Genomic DNA, 22306 nt, shown 5'->3' with positions numbered 1-22306 from the left:
CACCTACCAGCACCTCTAAAGCTCACTAATTAATATATTTATGCTGTTTGTTTAACATGTTCAGCTTTAAAGGTGCTTGTTGGCAGATTTTGTAATTTTTGCACAAAGCTAGGATGGCTGTTTCCAGTCTTAATGCTAAGAAAAGCTAACCACCTCCTGGCTGTGGCTTCATACTTTAACTGGTCACTTAATTTTGGCAAAGTATATATATTGGATTTGCATCTTATTGTTTTTGTTCTTTTAGACTTTTATATTTGCACTCCTCCCTCTTTGCACTGAAACTGCTGCACAGAAATTTACCTTGAGATAAATTAGGTTTTATCTTATCTTATTTTACTCTCTGCAAGAAATGGCATAAGACAAATGGCATAAATATCTATTGTTTAAACATATTTTAAGGTATTGTGCCAAAAAAAACCTGTGAAAAAACTGACAAGTTGGATAAGAATTCAAACCTTTCCATGCACGTTGGTGATCAATATAAAGATTAAATGATTAAAGATTTATTGCAAAGTAGATTTTCACTTACAAGGAATTTTCTTTTTTTGGTGCAAACATTAAACATACAATAAATAATAATTTTTAATAATAATTAATAATTAATTAAATAATAAAGCAAAGTACTGCAACACTCAAGAACTGAATTGTAAAATAGAAAAAAATCACAATAAAAATAAAAGGAAGATTTATCTGTTTATGTTTAAAAAATGAAATTAAAATTTGTAATATGGTGGAAAAAAAGTACAATAAAGCAGCACAAGAACAATGATGTCGATCCAGGTATTAAAGGGTTAAAGTCATAAGTCACACAATAACACAAACTAAATACTGATGGAGGCAGTGATAGACCGCCAGTGTTTTGGGATTTTTGGTTCACGGTGGAGGCATCAAAAAAAAACAAAGTTTCCTTCACAAATTAAGCGTAACGAGAAATTGACACACAAATGTTCGCTTGTCGGGCGAATTATTCCTTTAAATGAGTCTTTTAAAGCTGCTTCAGTGACAGAATTACGCTGGATCTTTATTTTAGAGCCACAAACTGATGATTGAATTTGTTCCAAACTGGATTTCCAGTGGGATTTTTTTGGGAACAAAACTCTTCACGCTCTGTTTTCGGTCTGCAATCATCGCCAGGTAACAAACGTAAGTGGGTTTCTCTGCCGCTGGAGGAAGCGTCCCGGGACGACGGCGACAAGACGCACGGCAGGGGTTCGGCGCGCTCGGACACAGATCCCAACAGCGACTCACCCGACCCCGTGTCGCCCAATCACACACTCCATAATAGCAGGGCGCATGATAGCAGCAGGAGTAAGTGGCCACGCAGTTTTCTGTTCACACCTTCAGTCTGTTGCTTCTTTGCTTCGCTGTTCGACCTCCACTTCATGTTTGCTCACCAATTTTCCTGCAACATCTGTGTTTCTGCAAGCTTTTCCCTCCATACTAATGCATGACACAATGAAAGCATGCTGTGTTCGAATTTAATGCTCTTTCAAACAAAAATCAACAAAACAATCATTTAATTTTGTTGCGTCAGACAGATTGAAGCCTGTTTGATGTCTCAGCTTTCATTACTCACCATTTTCCATTATTATGCCATCAATAGGGAACAGTGCATATAATGTAAACACATCACTTCACTTCTGATAACATTCGACACATTAACTTAACGTATGAGATCTATGAACACTTTTACAATCACATCTCAGCAGTTATTTAAAAAAAGGTGGTAAGATGGTCAAACGTTTCAAATAAAACCCAATTTTAGCATTTGTTTAAAATATCAAAAATTAAAAATGTCTTATTTTACTTATTTTTTCTACTTTAATCTCAAATACACAAAAAATACTTAAAAAAATGTATAACACCTTACGTTTCAGGAGGAAAACCTGAACACACACTTTGTGATCATTTCACCTCTGATCCACAGTACTCTGCTGTAATTCAGCAAACACAGTTTTTCTCAATTAATGGTTAATTTAATTCAATTCAAAATTAAGTCAATTAATCTGCCATTTTAAAAAAATCTCAAGTATTAGGATTTTCTGACTTTTTTCTTTGTCGTAATTAGGTTATAATTTGAGCATTTTTTTTTTTTTTTTATCATTTTCTGCCCTATTTTTGTGGCCCAAACAATGAATTGATTCACAGTAAGAAATAAATATTTGCAGATTATTGGAACAGTATTTAATTTTCGAATGTTATAATTAAAATCACAATGGCAGGAAATATGGTTTCATAACAACAGTATACAATATTACACAATTATTATTAGTCACAAGGTTTTTTTTTTTCTGGTTGATCAGATGCTTTATTATAATAAAACTTAGAGCTCTTTTAATAGACAGATGTGTAAAAAGTTTGAGAGGCGATCGGGATAAAAACTAGATGTGAACGTGCAGGTGAGATTCTCCGTCTGGTCGTGTTTTTATTTCAGTATTGTAGATAAGCAGCAAATGCACATGATGTGATAAAGGTCAGTTTTCACACCACAGTTTCCACTGAAACCAGTATACTGCTGCAACCTTAGTTACAAACAGTAGAAATGACGAACAAAATTATAAAACTATAATCTCAAGGTTGTAAATAAAAAAGCTTCCTCTAATTTCATTCATTTAGATTATTTACTTGACTAAACCTCTTAAAGTATTTTTTTTGTATTAAGTTCTGGGTAGTTCATCTCCTCTGTCTGAGTTTAGAATATTTTCAGAAAATGTTCCCGAAACTGTCGGGACTTTCTCGGTTGGAAAATCCTTCGTGACGCATCTTTACAATCTGACGCTCAGCTTTCATGTTTTCTTGTCGTCAGGTTGGAGGAGAGAGCCGCGGGACTTTGGGGACGATACCGGCAGCGTCCGAAGTGAGAGCGGGAGCGTTCGTGGAGGAATACGAGGCCGAGGGAAAGGTCGCGGGCGCGGGAGAGGTCGTGGAAGAGGTACGGCTTTTATTTTCCTTTTTTATAACATGTTAACATTTTAAATTTAAAAGATTAATTTTGTTGGACGCTCCTTGTTTGTTTAATGTGTCTTTGTCTGCTTTTGAAGTCCTGGCCCCGAAGCTTAATTTTATCTGTTGAACCATGAACTAGCCTTAAAAATAAAGCTTTTTATAATAAGAAGATTGGCTTAGTTTTGCCCCTTTTTAAAATTATTTTCACATTTTTTAACCAAAGAGCACCTTATTGCTTTTTGGCTTCACCTGCCTACAGAAACCCGCCTACTTTGTCTCCAGTGCCTTTGTAATAATTTTTTCTTTACTTGAATATACCAGAAAACAACATATTGGTGCTTCGCTCTTTTCTTTTTAAAAACTTTTTATTTATCTAACATATTTCTATTTACTTCAGGTTTACTTATTCTACTATTTTAATTCTATTTTAATTTTAATTTGTTTTGATTAATCTACTTTAGTCTGTATTTTATCTCATCTTTTCATATTTTAATATATTTATTCTTTTATTCTGCCCAGATCGTGTTTATTTCTTTTATTAGGGTTATTATTATTTCTGTGTTTATGGCTAATATTCTCCGAATAGCATTTACTTGTATTGGTACGTGTTATTGTTGTTATTTTTGTTCTGTAATTGTTTCTCTTTCTGTTATTTGCCTCTGCTTTGTCTTGTTTGTCAAAGCACTTTGTAAACTCTGTTTTTAAAGGTGCTATATAAATAAAGTTATTATTGTTATTAATATTTTTATAAAGACAGGACATACATTACTTATAATCCATTTAATGGTAATACCGTTTCCCAAAAAGCATTCAGTAATTCGGCCTTTATGTCCCACGTTGCCGTTCACAGTCTAAATACAACAACACAAAAAATATACAAGTATGACAAATCATTAATAAAAAACCTTAACAAAACAGGAAAAAAAAGCAACAAACAAAGCAAAAACAAGCAAAAAAATGGTATAGGAATCTAAATTTCTGTCGTCACTCGTATTAATGATCTTCACTCCTGCTGAGTGATGTTGTCTCATGTGTCTTATCTCATGTGTCTTGTCTTTTTGTCTCGCTCTTTCAGGACGTTATGAATATTCTCAGAGCTTCCGGGACGGTCAGTCGTCCGACGGCTCCGTTCAGGTCCCCTCAGAGTTCGGCACCAACATGGTTTACTACTACGACGACGGCAACAAGGTCCAGATGTACACAGTGGATGAAAAGCTTCTTAAAGAATACATCAAACGCCAAATGTGAGTATTTTCTTTTTCAGTTTTTTTAACCCTTTGAAACCCTTCATGGGGCTCTGGAGGTCTGCATTAGAGGCCTGAGCCATGTAGTTTTAACTGGCTCTTTAATCTTTTAAAAACCTGAACAAATTGGCTTGATTTCTTTAAAATATTATTAAGAAGTTGCAAGAAAATTACCTTAAAATAAGCAACAAAAAAGAGAAAATCAAAAAAGGAAAAATACATTAAAATATATAAATAAAAAAAGAAAACAATACTTAAAGAAAATTCTGTTTTCTTTCTTAAACGTAATTTTATTTAATCTATTTTTTGGACATTTTTTTCCTTTTTTTGGGGGGGGAAATATGTAATAATCCTGCCTACCATCTGTAAATTTTAGGGCAACTTCAATTTCTTTTCTCCTTTTGCTGTTTTTGTTTATACATTTTTAAAACTTTTCTCCTCAAGTTGCTCATTAGAATTTTTCCCATGTATAAAAAAAACACAAAACGACAGTTTGCTCAGGTTTCAGAGGTTAAAATGCTCGTGAAAGACGTCTGAATGCATCACAAGAGAACTGATGTCAATCCAGGGGGTTAAAGGTAACGACATTTTGACCCAAGGGATTTATCGATCTAACGACAAAACACGACAAAAGGTCAAAGTTGTATTTTAACGTCCACCTTCGGCGAAGTCAAACAGGTGAAGGTTGGTTGGTACGGAGCAGGTCTGAGTCAGTCAGAGTGACTGATAAGAAGTGAACCCTGCGTGTGCGGAGAGTGATGTCCTCTGGGTTGATTGCGTCCTGCAGGGGGCAGCGTGTCCTCTGTGTGTGACTGACAGCTCTGGCCTCATTGCAGCAGCAGACTCAGAATAGTGGAGGGTGAGGTGGACGCCTAAAAATAGTCTGAGTGCTTCGGAGGGGACAGGGGATGAATTATATGCAGGACTGCACGAGGAAATGTTAAAAAAAAAAAAAAAAAAAACTGTGTTTCAGGGAGGAGGGAGACATTCTTGTCTTCTCCTCTCTCGTCTCCTTCAGCGTTATTCAGGCTGCTCACTCAGCCGGCGTTTCTCCACATGAATCAAGGACTGTCCACCGCCTGCAGGCTGAGCTCCACGCACTGACATGTGTGTGTGTGTGTGTGTGTGTGTGTGTGTGTGTGTGTGTGTGTGTGTGTGTGTGTGTGTGTGTGTGTGTGTGTGTGTGTGTGTGTGTGTGTGTGTGGTGACTTTTAAGTGCTGTGACTTGGCGAGACAGAGAGCTTTTCCATCTACAGATCTGGGTTTCCGGTCAGGAGATTCTACATCATTGTGTGTTACAAGAACATTTAGAGGAGTAATAAAATGATGTTTCACATCAGCACATAAACCGTCTGCTGCTCTCTGTCATAAACAACAGCTGGCCAGCGAACCGCAATACTAATACAACATACAGTACCAAAATATGTCTGTAGCATCAAATATAAATCTTTATTTAACCTTTTTTATTTTTTTTATTGTTTTGTGCATTTTAAGCGCTTTTAATTCTTCATTTTTTAAAATAATTGTGGCTGTGTTAGTGCATATGGCATACATTTTGTCAAGATTGTGTATTTTGTTTGCTGCTATTTCCACTAGGTGCACTGTTACAATCAATGTTGCTGCTAATCATTGACATGTCCCAGGCTGTATGAATTTTAAAAAATGTACTTTGCATGTAGTATATTGAAAATAATACATTTGTTGTGTTTTTTTATCTAAAATGCAAAATTATGGCATTTAAAGGATTAAAATTCTGAAAATTACTGAGTATTTGATATTTATGATTAGGACTGATGTTTGTAAAAAAAAAACAAACTAGAAAGTAGAAAATCATGTTAATGTATAGTATTTTTTATAGCCTAATTTTGTGTGAGTATTTGACACTGCACAAAAAATTAAAAATCAATGTGATTTTGTAAATCAGTGTTACTGCAAATGACTGACATATCCCAGGCTGTGATGCTATTTTTTTAAATCTACTTTGCATGTAGTATTTTAAAAAATAATTCAATGTTTGTTTTTTTTTCATCCAAAAACATAGTGGCATCATGACAAAAACCTGGCATTTAAAATTCTGAAAATTAATGAATATTTGATATTTATGATCAGGACTGATGTTGGTTAAAAGAAATTAACTAAATGAAAGTAGAAAATTATATTCATGTATAATATTTTGAAAACTGCATTTTGTGCACAGAGCGATATGAGTGTGTGTGATATTAAAGCGGGCCCTCGGGGTTAACACTGACAGCCCAATTAAGAACAAATGCTGGTCTCCTCTCATGAAAACAGACAAACCCACTTTTCAGTTAGGAAAACCGTGTGAGGGCCACAGATGTCTGCAGGTTGAATGGTAGACGGCGTAAGAGTCAAAGTTGCTGCACGTCCCCTTAAAGTCCCGATTGAACGAATTTACGAGCTTTTATTTGATCACTAAATGCATCACGTTGTCCTCCTGCAGTGAGTACTACTTCAGCCTCCACAACCTGGAGCGAGACTTCTTCCTGAGGAGAAAGATGGACGCGCAGGGTTTCCTCCCCATCTCCCTCATCGCCAGCTTCCACAGAGTGCAGGCCCTCACCATGGACCTCAGCCTCATCATGGAGGTACGTCCTCATCGTCACGTCCTCATCGTCATGTCCATCGTCATGTCCTCATCGTCAGTCACATATCAGACGCTTGTTTCCAGGTTGTTTCTTTGGTCCACAAAGATCACACGACACCTGACGCCTTCAGTTCTGTGTTTGCTTTTAATCCCGTAATTAGAAAAAATCACATGAGAAGAAAAATAGAAACTCACTGATAATCTGTGAGAAATTGTTGCATATTTAACCCTTTGAAACCTAAATAAATGGGTTTTATTTAAAAAAATAAAAAAAAAACATGGGAAAAAGGCAGAGCAACTTAATAACACATGGCCCAAAAATAGCAAGAAATAAGTAAAAAGTTAAAAAGAAAATTACCAATGAAATGCAAAAAAAAAGAAAAAAAATCATGTATCATTTTCTTTCTGTGACAATTTAATCATATAAAAATAATAATTATAAATGTATTTTTGTGGACATTTTCCTCCTTTTTAAAAACAAATAATTTCCTCAGAATTCCTTTGAAAATTTAATTTTCAGGTCATTTTCTGAGTCACCTTTTGCTAATTTCTTGCAGTTTGTGGGACAGTTTTTACCACATTGTTCTTTGCCTTTTTCCCCAGGTTTTTTTTTAAAGAAATCAATCAAATCTGCTCAGGTTTTAAAGGGTAAAATAGGTTGTGAGAGGCGTTTGAACGCAGCACAAGAGAACTGATGTCTAACCAGGTTTTACAGGGTTAATGAATTGAAATAATATAAAATAAAAGCTCTGTAAATAATGGTTTGGCTCTGGCTTCACTCTGGGATGCAGAGACAGGAAACTGTGTTTCTTAGTTTTTGTTTTAAATTTGATGAATCATTTTATTTCCAGGCTCTGAAGAGCAGCAAAGAGGTGGAGCTGGTGGACGATAAGGTTCGCTGTAAAACCGACCCGGAGCGCTGGCCCATCCCCACCCCCACCGTCGTGGGTTCCCCTCGCACCGACTTCTCGCAGCTCATCAACTGTCCCGAGTTCGTTCCTCGACAGACCCTCAACTCCACAAACTCCGGTCAGTATTCAGCTCCTCCTCTCCTCCTCTCCTCCTCCTCCTCCTCTGACCTTCTTCATAATCTTCTTCTCCTCTTTGACCATCTTTCGTCTTCTTCTTCTCTGCAAATTCTTCTCTTGATTAATGCAATTTGGCCTCCTCAGATGTCTCATTCTGTCCAACTAACAGTCTAAAACCCCCAACTTGTTTTGTTTTTTTTTGCATTTTTGTCCTTTTTTTAGTGTAATAAAGCTTCACATTCTGCCAATAACTGTCAGAAAAACAAAGTTTTTACCTCTGATACCTGCTGAACTTTATTAAAGGAGTACTTCACCCCCCAAATGATGATTTACATATGAGTATCTCACCGCGTGTGACGTTGAATTTGTGAAGAAAACTGTTTTTGTCATCTGTTTTTTCGCCTCCACAGTGAACGAAGAATCCACTTAAAAAAACCTATGTCAAAACATCCATTTATAAACTCTCACACAACTCGTTCATCCTCAGTACTTAGGTGCAATATTCCCTCAGATAAAACATACAGTTACATAAATACAGTATACAAGCGAGTACAGCTGCTGTTAGTCAGTATACAAATATTCATGTAAACTTTAATCACATTTATTGTTGACAAAGTTTTAAGACACAGAGTCTTTTTCATCTTCAGCACCTCCTGCAGCTAAATGTGAGCTGACAGTGTGATGTGTGATTTTAAAAGCTGTGCTGAAGGGTGTGTGTGTGCGTGTGTGTGTGTGTGCGTGTGTGTGTGATGTTTCAGCTTCATCGCCTGTGAAGAAGACTCCTCCTGAGTCTGCGGAGCCTCAGGACTCCTCAGCTGAACCCAGCTCCTCCAGTCAGGAGTCACTCCCCGCCAAAAACGACCCCCAGCCCGACCCCGACGCCTGGATCCAGGTGGAGAAACGCCACCGACAGCCCTCCGGAAAGGTACAGCTGGAGTTTAAATTAACCCTTTGGAACCTGGATCGACATCACTTTTCTTGTGCTGCGTTCAGACGCCTTCACAAGCATTTAAACCTCTGAAATCTGAGCAAATTGGTTTCATATAGAGTTATTATTATTATCATAATTATTTAATTTTTTATTGTAAAGAAAATTAGTGCACATTATACAGCACAGCATACCTTCATCATTTTCTGTTTCTTTTTTAACACCAAAGTGGGAGAGAAAAAATAAAATACAAAATAAATTAGAAGTGAATGTTGCATCATTCATACAGACGCCAATAGTATTTTTTTCAGATGAAACGAAACAATCAAAAAAAATTTAATAAATAAATAATTATTATTTTAAGCCATTTTTTCAGGCAATTTCACTGTTGTTGTTTTTTAATTTTTTCTTTTTTTCTAATTTGCAGGTTATTTTTTTGTACTTTTTACAAATTTGTTTGGTCATTTTTAGGTCATTTCTCCTTGCTTATTGGTCATTACCTGATTTTGAGCTACGTCACACCAGTTTGCTCAGGTCTAAAAAGGGTTAAAGCCGAAGATATTTCAGGCTTTTAATTTCCATTTTTCATCCTGTCCACCATCCCCCTTTTTTGTCTCTCATAACCTCTTCATGTCCTCCGTCCTCTGTGGTTTCCTCCTGTCCCTGTCTCTGTTTGTGTCCTCACCTTCTCGGTCGGCAGCATGTCAGTGATGATGTGTGTGTCGTCGACTCTCCTCCCTCATCGCTCCAACCCGACCTCCCCTCTGCAGTTGAGTACTTACTGCTCTCAGTAGCTGTTTTTAAACTTCACCTCCTCTGCCTCGCCTCCTCTTTTCATTCACTCAGAGTCTCATGTTATTTTTCACATTTAATACTGCTTTTTAATACTTCTTTTTATTTGTTTTTCACCTTCTAACTTTGTTTTGTTATTGTTTATTCACTGAGTTGTTAAAAATACAAACACGATTTTAAGTAAAATAAGACGTGTGAAATGATAAGCTATTCAAAGCTTGTAAACTGGAGCCCAGACATTAAAAGAAGTACAAGTTTACAAATGTTAAAATGCAAAATGCAGTTTTTAGTCCGGCTCTTCTCGTCTAAACGTGGCCTAAATGCGCTAAAGTCCAGCTAACTGAAGAATCAATGTAAAATTTAAGATGGATATTAAAAAGAGATATTTGGCTTCATTAATAAGGAAAGATGATAATGTTCTGAGCATGGTATCATGACTGTACATGAAGTACCAATTATAATAATGATCATATCAGTTATTATTATTATTATCATCATAATCTTTGCAGCTCTGACTTTTGCACAACTGTCCAATTCCTCCATTGCACCTTTTTACAAACATTTTATGTTCTTTATTTTTATCTTGTCTCTATGTCTTATGTCTTATTCTACTTAAAGTTACTTAATTACTATATTTTTATTCTTCGTCTATGTTCATTTTTTTTGCATGAAAACACAGAGTCAGACTCCCTGTATGTGTAAATGTTCTTGGCAATATCACCGGATTCTGATTCTGATCCCTAAATATTTATTAAATCACACATTTTTCAAACTCTCATCATGCTGTGCTGCAGTTTAAAGCTCCTCTTGTCCGTTCCTCCGTTAATTTATGTCACTGTGTCGTTCCAGGGGCGGAGCGAAGCTTCTCCACGCAGCCGCCAGCCTCCACCGCAGGCCGAGCCCGACCAGGAGGAGCTGGACTTCCTGTTCGACGAAGAAATGGAGCAGATGGCGCCCAGGAAAAACAAGTTCACCGACTGGTCGGACGAGGACGACTCGGACTACGAGCTGGACGACCAGGACGTCAACAAGATCCTCATCGTCACCCAGACCCCTCCGTATCTACGTAAGCACCCCGGTGGCGACCGCACGGGCAACCACGAGTCCCGCGCCAAGCTCACCGCCGACCTCGCCAAAGCCATCAACGACGGGCTGTTCTACTACGAGCAGGACCTGTGGAAGGGAGCGGAGCAGGTGGAGTGCAGCAAGGTAAGAAAAAGAGAGAAATACTCTCGAAAAGTACCAAAGTTTAAACTGCAGCTATTAGATGTGTTTTTATATTTAGATTTGTCCTCATTTAGAATCCTTAAATCCCTGAATTTGACCTTTTTTTAATCAGAAAAGCACCTGCACATGAAATAATAATATTAATAATTCTCATCATTATTATTGTAAACTTTATTTTTATGCCTTTATTTTCTTAACACTTTTCTTAAGAAGGTTACAAAGTTCCTTACAGAAAAGAAACAACAGATACAAACTAAATCAACAATAAAAACAACAATAAAATAAAAGCATCTCAATCATAAAGATACTTGCAGAAGATGGTATCCATTTTTTTTTTTTGTAAATTTTAATCATCGTCCACAATTTTGCATCTAAATGATCTCAGGTCATACTTCACTATAAATTTGTGAATTATGTTTATTCAGTTTTTTGATCGTGTGAAAGTGACAGACTCGTCTTCTCCGTGTCCGTAAACACAACTTGGATCCAGTGTTATTAGCATACTTTTTCCTAAATATCTGCATATTTGGACTATATTTCAGTGAGTCTGTCTCTCTTTGGATTGACAGTTAATTAAAGAAAAAAGGAGCCAAACGTGTCTGAGCAGGTTTGTCACAGCGAGTTGAAAAACAGCACTGTCAGTAAAAAAGAGACATCCTGAACTGAAATTAACACCAAACACGTGTTTCACAGTCACGTTTGAACAAGCAGGTCGTCACAGTATTGCACCATTCAGAGAAAAAAATATTTTTATATTTTTTGTTGTTTTTCAAGCAGAGCAGCATAAAAATACAAAGTTAAACGTGAAACATAAACAAAGTAAAAACTAAAAAAACAGTGAAAACATTAGAAGTGCTGTTCTGTGCACACATGAAACAAACACAGTGTCACGCTCAGGCAGCTGCCAGCACGAGACAGCGTGCTCACGTTTCATGTTTATTACAACAATTTTTCAGTTTTAGGTCTCAGCCCTTAAAAGTATATTAATATTATATATTTTGGGAAAAATGGCTTGTTTTTTGCTTTTACAGAAATTTACGCAAGCAGATTGTAAAAAATTTAATAAATAATAATTTTATAAATACAGAAACATATTAATAAGAAACATATTATCTTAGAGATATTATTTTAGCAGATTGTGTAACTAATTAAAATGGCAAATAAGCAGATTTCAGTGTCTTTTATTGTCCCAGAAAAGAAATTCATGCTGCATTCAGGAGAAACAGACTGGAACATCAGATGCATTAAACACAATTACATTTATAAAACATTTAATGACAAAAATATATAAAATATGCTGCAACCTTACACACGAAATATAATAAAATACAATAAATACATAATATATAAAAGTGATATCAGAGCAAGTTTTTTGTTATTTGTCATTTGTTAAATAATATCAATAGTTGTGTTAACGGTTTCATAAGATTCTTATTAAGACATTTAAAATTAAAGTTTAAGAATGATATATTTGCCACAATAAAATGCTTATAAGTGTTTAAATTTGCTGCTTATGAAGAGCAAAATAAACATTTTTTGTGGAAAAAAAAAGGCGACTAATTAACATAAAAGCAGAGGTGCTTTGTAAATGTTGGCGTCCAGCAGTCAGTAAACTGGATTGTTCTGGTCGTTGCAAAACATGATTCATTTCCTGTTATTGAATTAGCAGCCATGTTGTTGGCCACTGAATTTTTTTGTCAGTTTTTCGCTGCTGTGGGTTGACGGGTCACTGTGTCCACAGTTAAAAACAAACAGCCGAGCCGCCGGGCACAGTTACACACTCTGATGTTGTAGGAACTTTTATTTTCCACGTACATGATGTTCTTATTTCTTATTGTACAGACTGAGATCAAAACATTTCCTGAAAACATCATTTTATGACTGTCGTGCAGTCGTGATGCAACTAGAGCTTCAAAAATGACTGAAATGTCTTTCAGGAGGATCCCTTCCTAAAATGTGTAAAAAAGCAAAAGAGGTATAAAGAAGGGACTTTACAGCGGCTCAGTTTCGTGATCGCTCTGTGAAAACGGCTCTTGTTTAAAAGTGGTCGACAACCAAAGGCCAAAAAAATGCTGCCAGTTTCTCTAAAAGGTTGCCAATGGAAATCTGGCAGCCTTCTGCCATCAGTCTGACAGAGATGGATTTAAAAAAAAATACTTTTCGATTATTAAGGTAAAAATCAGGAGTCTTAACTGAAGCAGCAGGCTGACATTTGATCAGAGCAGGTCAGAGGGTTTTTTGGCATCGTGCCCTTTGACACAGTCTGTAAAAACACTGAAACCTTTTTTTAACACACACACACACACACACACACACACACACACACACACACACACACACACACACACACACACAAAAAGCACTCCGGCTGATTTCTCTCCAGTTTTCGGTTTCAGTCGCCTCCTTAAAGCTCAGCTACTGAGCACTTTGACATAAAGTCTTTATGACAGAGCTGTTAAATCTCATGCTGTACAGGGGGACAAAAATAAACGACTATTTATCGCACACTACACACATGCACGACTACATGTGTGTCACACAGCTGCTTCCAGAACTGAGTGACCTGTTTCTTGGAAAGACGCCTCGTCTGCAGAAACACGATGGTAGTAACACTGTCCATAGGTTACACTGCGTTATGCAACCTTCATTTAATCAAAGAATTATTTAGCAATATTTTATGGTGCAGGATCAATACACAGTGTAGTTTTATAACAGCTACATTATTATATAGTGTCTCTTTATCATTCAGGTACAGTCACACACACGTATCCTTCATTAAAATATCACAAACTACATCAGCAGATTGAAAACTTTGATCACTTGTGATTGATTTAAATGAAACAAAATCTGATTTATTTTCCCTCCTCTCAACGCAGCTTTTAGTGAAATGAAAGTGCAACATTAGTTCAGGAAGTGTGAAGTGAAAGTTGAAAGGAAAATAACATTTAAAGTTCAAGGTATTTTTCATGGAAAAGATCAGATGATAGCAATAATCTGCTGTTGATAAGAGATGACAAGAGACAGAAAAACAAGTACATATACATAAATATAGATATAAAGGGCATTAAATCAGTGCATAAATAAAAGTGTGTTTTTAGAAACGGTAAAGGGAAGTCAACAGAACTCAAGACAGTTTTAAATTTCCAGCAGAAGTGACGCGGCGTGCGTTTCAGAGGCGTCCCAGAAGCCTTTGCATGTTGCACAGAGCTGATTAAGTTCTCCTGCTAACAGGCACTGTGTGTTTAATAAGGATGCAGTATAATTATCAGGATTAGTTATTTTAAATAGATGAAACACAGCCATAAATCTGTGATGCATGCTGTTCATAAATGCACTTTCATCTGTAATTCTGTCTGTAGGCTGCAGCTCAACAAAGCAGGAAATTACAATAAAAACAATTAAAACGGATAAAAAAAAATAAACCATTTAACTATATACCCTACTTATGGTAGAAGCACAGACGTAAAAGAAAAATGACCAAATCTGCAAGTCTACAAAATTGGGCTGCAAAACTGCGCCTGCATGCAGGTGGAGATAATAAAAGTTGACTGTTTCATGCCGTAATGTGTCAAACTTTGATGGATCTTAACATTTTGGAATTAATCGCTAAAAAATGAGACCAAACTTTCAAATTGGTGTCACTTTTTCAGCCATAACAAAAGCCAAAATGTGTCAGACTGCATCAGACTCAAAACAGTCAGTAAGACGCGTCTCATTTTATTATTTCTTTCATGATTTCTTGCACATAAAGGCATGTATGTGCAGTTTGTGTACACAAAATATTTGGCTGATCGGTCTGCGAGATTACGTGTCGACAAATACACACACACACACACACACACACACACACACACACACACGACCAAATGCATGATAAAAACAGATAAAATAATAATAATAAACTTTATTTATAGAGCACTTTTCATACAAAGTGCTTCACAATAAAAGAAGTGCAACACAAAATAATGAAATAAATAATAATTAAATAATAAATAATTAAAAGCAAGATTTTGTTTGTTTACGATGCTTCTTAATCTGTGTTTATGCAAGTTATATTTGACTTTCTTTTTTCTGTGTTGCTTAACTCTACTTTTTAAACAGTAGTCTGTCATTAACAATATTTGATATTTTAACAGCTTTTTGCACATTTCACTTGTAATATTGTAACACTAACTCCAGCCTTCAAAAAACGTGACATTAAAATGTTAATAAAACTACAAATTAAGTATATATATTAAGGTTCAGAAGTGTTTTTACACTGTAAACGTTTGACGACCCAAAGAGTTTGAAAGCTGAATGACAGTCGTTGTTGACAGCGAGTTTTCGGCGTCGTCAGCTCATTTGTCAGGTTCAAAGGTTGTCGGTGATGTCGCCACATGTGGGAAAAGTCACGCCTGAATACACACACACACGAAGGACGATAGACTTTTTTTTTTCTTTTCTGTGGCTGACGTGTAAAGTTCGAAGTACGCTGCACATCTGCTGCGAGTCACACAAGCTTTAAAAGCTGCGGCCGCTGGCATATCGCGTATTTTTACCACCAAGCTGCTGTTATCAGTTTAAACAGGTTAAATCCAGAGAAACATCACTGTCTTTGCTGTCAGATATATATATAAGTATTTTAACCTTTGAACCCTGAGCAAATTGGTGAGATTTCTTTCAAAAACATGAGAAAAAAAGGCTATAAGCAACGTATTAATCAATGTTTCAAAAATTAGGAGATTTAGAAAATCAATTTTAATAAAGCTATAGAAAAATTACAAGGGAAAAAAACTATATAATTATTAAAATTATTATATTTTAAAGCACTTTTCCAGGCCATTTTCTTGTTTTGTTTTGTTTTTCAACTTTATTTTACTTTTAAAGTTATTTATTTATTTATTACAAATTTTCAGGTGTTTTTCTTGTACTCACAACTAATTATTGGGTAATTTCTTCTTCCATTGCCTTCTTCTTATGTTTGCTCAGTTTTCAAAGGGTTAAAACATGCTTAAAAATAAGTACTTTTACAGAAAAATTTTATTTAAGTTTGATTAAATGATTAGAATGAAAAAAGGATTAACCAGGCAATGTAAACTTAAATTTAACTGTTAAATAAACTGATTAAGTTTGAAAAAATAAATATATACAAGATCGAAATGTTATGTAGACATTTAAAATGTATTTAGCAGTACTTAGTATCAGTATATATTCATGATATGCCCATTTTTCAGGGCTTCAGCTTTTACTTCTGAACCCTCTGCTGAAGTGGTTGTGCAGTGTTATGTGTGTGACAAAAAAACAAAAATGTGTTTACTCTTTTTTTAACTGTACATAATGTTTCTGCGGTGGCTCGGTCTTTGGGGACGGCTCAGGAACCGGAAGGTCACCAGTTCAAGTGTGACCCAAATACGCAGTGTGGACTGGTAGCTGGAGACGTGCCAGTTCATGTTTTGCGGTTGCACTGCAGAGTTGGCCGTGTGTGTGTGTGTTTGTGTGTGTGTGTGTGTGTGTGTGTGTGTGTGTGTGTGTGTGTGTGTGTGTGTGTGTGTGTGTATGATGTGAAATTATAACAACAGAGTAAAAGAATGGACTTCCTCTTTAGGGACTAATAAAGAAATGTTTTCTTTGTGTTTCTCAGCAGGACCAGGAAAACTTCAAGAAGCTAAACGTCATCAGTAAAGATGAGTTTGAAACTCTCACACCCAAAGTGCCCGTCGACACCAACCAGGAAGTCCCACCTCCTCTCATGCCAGGTGTGTTTGTTGAGCCGCCCTGAAGTCGGCTTCACACCAGCTGAACTTCCTGTTTGCTGCATTTGAACCTTCTTGGAAACATCTCTTTATGTCATGTCAGTTTGTAGTTTCTGACATTTTTGCAACCATAATTCAACAACTTTTGTGAAGAAAATGTGCATTAGATTGTTGTTTACTTTGATTTTAACCCTTAGTGACTGTTTGGTGCATTTTACGCACTTTTCATTCTTCTTTTTTTTAATAATTTTGGCTGTGTTCATGCATATGGCATAAAGTTTGGCAAAATTGTGTATTTTTGTTTAATCTTTGAATTTCCAGCTCAGCTCCTACAATAAGTCCAAAATACACTGTGGAAACTAAATAGTTACATTCAGACTGTTAAGTGCAAGAAATGCTCCATTGAAACCCATTCAAACTGAAATTTCTAATCCTACAACCAACGAAGTATAAATCATGCATTACGTTATTTCTGGGTGTCATTTTGGGCTTTTGCCTTGGAATTAGTCATTTTTACTATTTTCCACCTGGTGATGTCATTTGGCGTATGGAGAAAATGCATGTTATTTCCACCAGGTGCACTGTCACCGTCAATGCGGCTGCAAATCATTTTCATGTGCATGGCTGTGATGATTAAAAAAAACAAAAAAGGTTTGCATTCACTATATAGGAAATAAATCTTTTTTTCATCATGAAAAAAGTGGCATCATAACAGAAACCTGGCATTAAAGGGTCAGAATTCAGAAGATTAATCAATATTTAATATTTATGATTAGCACTGATGTTGGTTTCAAACTTAATTCAATGAAAATAGAAAATAATAATAATGTACAGTTTTTTTTCAAAGCTTTGAAAAGTGCATTTTTTGCTTTTTGAATTGTCAAAACTAGAATTTTCTTGTTCTTCAGCATGACCTCCATGTGCACTCATAAGCACTTTAAAATTAAGTAATGATTTAATATTGATATATAATGATGAATAAAAATCAGTTATCAGTAAATATTTATAATGTGTTCTGTGTTTAACTGTGTGTGTCTTCAGTGGACAGCGGAGCAGAGTTGGCGCGCTCTCTGCCCACAACGGTCCCAGAGTCGCCCAGCGCTCATCAGCCCCGAACCCCCAGAACGCCTCGCACCCCCGGACGCCAGGACCCCAACAAGACGCCACGCTTCTACCCCGTCATGAAGGAGAGCGGCACCATCGACGGACAGGTGAGCTCAGGGTGTCGACGCTCTTTTATAATCGTGATCAACAGCCTCGTGTCTTCACGGCTCTTAATAATATATTTCTAATACGCAAAATTATTTAAAACCGTTTCTTTCTCGTTTTTAGTAGTTATTAGGTGTGTAACAGATCTCTCTTTGCATCTCAGCACAGACAGCTGCTGCCTGTCTCTTGTGTTTTGCATTTGTTTGTTTTAATGGTTAGAGTCGAACAACATTTGCAAACTTTTTTACGAGTGTCAAATAAAGTTCTGAGGCCTCATTTTCTCGTTTTAGACACACGAGAGGACTCAAAGGTGTCCGAACCCTTTAAAACCTACAACGACATTTATTTTTTTGTGCTGAAAAAAATTTTTTGTGCAAATTTTAACAAATATCAGTTGTGCAAACACTGTTTGTTACGTGAATCTTTTGTTGTGATTTCCTGTCTCAGACGCCGAGGAAGAAGAAGACCCGCCACAGTTCGAACCCTCCTCAGGAAGCCCACATCGGCTGGGTGATGGACTCCCGTGAGCACCGGCCGCGATCTGCATCCATCAGGTCCGACCGCTCGTTTTCCGTCACGACTGTAAAAATGTTGATGTTCCAGTTCGAAACAGAGAAGCGGAAGAACAACTCAAACCGCTCACTTCCTTCTTTCACACTGTCGTTCTGTTTCAGTCGTTCTGCCCGACGTTGGTGACCTTTATTCACTTTGGTCCATCAATTTTTTAACAAAATAATTGAGTAAAGACAATCATAAATCTACATTTTCCTGCTTGACGCAGCTGCACAAGTTACATGCACAGTTTCTAAAAACAATTACATTTGACAAAAATCACTCAACATTCACGGTAGTTTATTGACAGTAAAACAAATATGTTTGAGTTGTTGTGGTCAAATCAAACATTACTCTGTAATTAAAATAATCATTTTCGGGTCTAAATTTCAGTGACGTGATCAAAACAAAAACCTGTTGGAAACATTTAACTCGTAATAGTGGTTTCTTGTAATATTTTTCATGTTGAGAGTTGACTGTTGACTGTTGCTGGTGCTTATTATCGATCGCTTAGTTCTTTTTCTGATTGATTGATTTATCATTTTATCTAAAATGAAACAAAAAATGCTCATCAGCTTAAGATGTCATTGTTAAATGTCTTGTAGTGTTTGATTAAATATCCCTAATGAAAAACATAATTTAAATATAATTATATAAAAGAGGGAAAGGCAGCAAATCTCTGTTTAAGAGACTTAAATCTGTGAATATTTGGCATTAAGTTTGTTATGGCAAATTATTTTCTGCTGGTAATCTAATGGATGATTTCAGCAGCAGGTGACAGATGCTGCAGACTTCAGGGTGCAATAAAGGCTTCGTGTAAACGATAAATAAACCTCTGGAATCAGGGACATCTGTACCGAACAACGGGTTTAAGAAGTAAGATTAAACATAAGAAACTGTGTCACTGAGACGTCTTCTCTCCTCCTCCGTCCTCCTGCAGCAGCTCCAACGCCTCTCCGTCAGAAGGAGCTCCGCTGTCGGGAAGTTACGGCTGCACCCCCCAGTCGCTGCCCAAATTCTGGCATCCATCGCACGAGCTGCTGAGGGACAACGGCTTCACTCAGCAGGGATACCACAAGTACCTCCGACGCTGCCTTAACGGTACGGAGACAAAAAAAACAGCCCAGTTTTCACGCATGCTCACAGTCAGATTGATGTAGACTCCTCAGGTGTTTGTAATCTTTCTACACATTAAGGAACAAGTTTGTTTTGTGCTCTCTTGGTGACTGATTTTTGTTATTATTGTTTCTCAGAGAGGAAACGGTTGGGGATCGGCCAGTCTCAGGAGATGAACACTCTGTTCAGGTTCTGGTCCTTCTTCCTGAGGGACAACTTCAACAGGAAGATGTACGAGGAGTTCAAACAGCGCGCGCTGGAAGACGCCAAAGAAAACTACAGGTGAGGACGACAGCGCGATGTTTGAATGCTAAGCTGCACTGCAAACATTTCTGTGCCTCGGGAAAATGCTAAATATTTTACGAAGGAATTTACACAAATTGTGTTGCAAATGAGCCCTGAAGACAGGTGTCACATATTGGCAAAAAAGCCACAACTCGAGGCCCTAAAGTTTCCTCCTTACGTGGAGATTCATGAGAACGGAGAAGTACAAAAGATCCGAAGTATCACAGTAATCCCCAAAATCAGGAGAGGCACCTGGCTGCAGACACAGCGGACACCCAGACAAATCCAGACATTGAATGTAAAAAATTAATTTAAATAGCCTAAATTAAAAAAAAATAGAAATAAAAAATAATAAAAGAATGTAAAAAAATTCATTTAATAGCCTAAATTTAAAAAAATAAAAATAATAAAAGAATGTAAAAAAATCATTTAAATACCCTAATTAAAAAATAAAAAAGAATAAAAGAATGTAAAAAATTCATTTAAATACCCTAAATTTAAAACAATAAAAAATAAAAAAAAGAATAAGAGAATGTAAAAAATTCCTTTAAATACCCTAAATTAAAAAAAAAAAATTAAAAAAGAAAAGAATGTGTATTTAAACAAGGTAAGGGTAATATTGTGCGATATGTGGACATGACCATGAACATTTTTGCTGATAAGTGGCAAGACAAGCATCAAATCTTGAGATAAGCATATCTCCCTAAAAAGATGACAGATCTCTTCTGTGTAAACTGACTGACTGCTGCCTCCCGATGAGTGTCTGAACTCCCTCGCTGGACACTAGAGGGTTAACGGTGGAGGCTCAGGGCGGCTCTCTCGCTGAAACAGTGTTGTGTTTCTGCCAGAAGCGCTCTCTTCACTCACCTGCCAAACCCACATTCTTGTGTCGTGGCGTGGGCTGTTGAAGTGGGTGTTTGAGGGCGTGTGAGCAGCGACAGTAACAAACACATCAGCTGTTTATGTAGCAGCTCACGTCCTCTTCATCACACTGATGGACTCGTCCGTCAGGTTCCTCCTCGGTAAAAATCCGGAGTTTCCGAGTTTGGAGGTCGTTCCTCTGACTGTTGTGTTTATGTGCTCTGAGGTCGTAAAGTGGGAATAAAGTGGAAGCTGCAAAGAAGAAGAAGGCTGCGTTTTACCGCTGAGAGCGTTTAAACAAGAGGTTCACCGCTCTTTACACTTTATTTCTATATTTTTTAATAATAATAATAATAATACATTTTATTTATGGGTGCTTTATGGGTTCTTTTTTTAAGTTTTTATTGAAATCACTTGGTACACATCATACAGCACAGCATACTGACATTTTCATACTTTTTTTTGTTTTAGACAACAAAATTCGAGAGAGATAAAAAAATAAATAAATAAATAAAAATATATTGCAAAATCATTCATAGTAAAGAAAAAAGAGGGAAAGGAAGATATGAAAAACAAATAAATATAAAAAATAAACAGAAAAAACTAATAATAATAAAATATAAATAAACAAGAAAATGTATCATTCTCTTTTTTTATATACATTATATACATTTTTATTTTAATCTAGGTCACTCTGCATGGACAGCAGTTAACATTAATACCTTATTACTCTTTACATGTGATCATGCATTGATATTTAATACTTAATCATTAAAAAAGTTTCTTACCATTGACCAAACATTGACTTCTGCCCGCCATGTTTATGCATTTAGGAGGTCAAGTCGGCAACTCGTGATATAAAATATTGTTGTTATCACTGTCAGTATACTCGCCTGACATGCTTTATAATTAAATGTTTGCTTGCTTGCTGCAGCTAATAGATGCATATATTAAAATGTGCAACTACTAAAAATAGCTATTGGGAACAAAATAACGAAATATATCATTTTTTTTCTGGCAATTGCTGAGACTGTTTTCATGCTTTTAGCTATTTCTGCTGCCATAAAACGTCACGCAAATGTCACAACTCTGCAACACGGGTATCATAGAAATTTCCCACTCGTTATTCCGACTTTGGAGGGACGTTTTTGTGCTTCTTACTCATAAAAATGCTAAATACGATATTTCCGAGGAGCATGTGAAGGCAGCATGTCGGAGGCACATGTGGAGAAATCGCTGCTGCAGATGAGCTCACAGTCACGTCATAAAGCACGCAAACACGCTGACGTCTAGATTCGAGTGATCACCTGCGTGCTCGTCTCTGTGGTCAGAGTGCAGCTAAATATTTGTTTCTCCCCGCAGGTACGGACTGGAGTGTCTCTTCAGATACTACAGTTACGGTTTGGAGAAGAGATTCAGGTTAGATCTCTTCAAGGACTTTCAAGAAGAGACCCTCAAGGACTTTGAGAAAGGTAAATAACATCAGAAAGTAACCGAGGAGCCCAAACTGCACCTGTCAGCACTGGGTTTTTCAAAATAAAATCACATCACTGCTCACTGTCACAGTACGGAAACACAGACGGGGTTTTCTCATGATGCGTCTTACATTTTGTCTATTTGGCTTTTTTTATTTGGTCACAAAAACGTTTCAAGGATACAAACAAATGAAGCAATGAGGCTTTATTATTCAAATTAAATGATTGTTTGTTTTGTGTAATTCCTAACTTTATGGCTTTAAATATGTGCTCAGTTGTCACATAAGTAGACACTACAGGCATGGA

The 22306-nt window shown here is 36.6% G+C and overlaps 1 protein-coding gene across 6 annotated transcripts in view; it reads left to right on the top strand.

The window, feature by feature from the left end:
- Window positions 1-22306, top strand: part of larp1b (La ribonucleoprotein 1B) — a 36854-nt gene that overhangs the window by 10870 nt on the left and 3678 nt on the right. For 2 of the 6 annotated variants that reach the window (XM_088087805.1, XM_042500398.2), the window contains exons 5-18: window positions 1135-1308; window positions 2807-2932; window positions 4022-4190; window positions 6652-6796; window positions 7647-7824; window positions 8582-8748; window positions 9452-9520; window positions 10393-10752; window positions 16391-16505; window positions 17544-17713; window positions 18159-18265; window positions 19204-19364; window positions 19517-19661; window positions 21888-21997. In XM_088087805.1, the coding sequence (XP_087943931.1) occupies window positions 1135-1308; window positions 2807-2932; window positions 4022-4190; window positions 6652-6796; window positions 7647-7824; window positions 8582-8748; window positions 9452-9520; window positions 10393-10752; window positions 16391-16505; window positions 17544-17713; window positions 18159-18265; window positions 19204-19364; window positions 19517-19661; window positions 21888-21997 (2196 nt within the window). The remainder of the gene's footprint in view (window positions 1-1134; window positions 1309-2806; window positions 2933-4021; window positions 4191-6651; window positions 6797-7646; window positions 7825-8581; window positions 8749-9451; window positions 9521-10392; window positions 10753-16390; window positions 16506-17543; window positions 17714-18158; window positions 18266-19203; window positions 19365-19516; window positions 19662-21887; window positions 21998-22306) is intronic. The other 4 variants (XM_088087807.1, XM_088087808.1, XM_088087804.1 and 1 more) reach the window with 3 other exon arrangements.

The sequence above is a fragment of the Plectropomus leopardus genome, chromosome 14 (genome assembly GCF_026936395.1).
Source record: "Plectropomus leopardus strain MGB_pleo_1.0 chromosome 14, ASM2693639v1, whole genome shotgun sequence".
Lineage (NCBI taxonomy): Eukaryota > Metazoa > Chordata > Actinopteri > Perciformes > Serranidae > Plectropomus > Plectropomus leopardus.
Note: the sequence above shows the minus strand (reverse complement) of the source record. Positions and strands in the feature narration are given on the sequence as shown.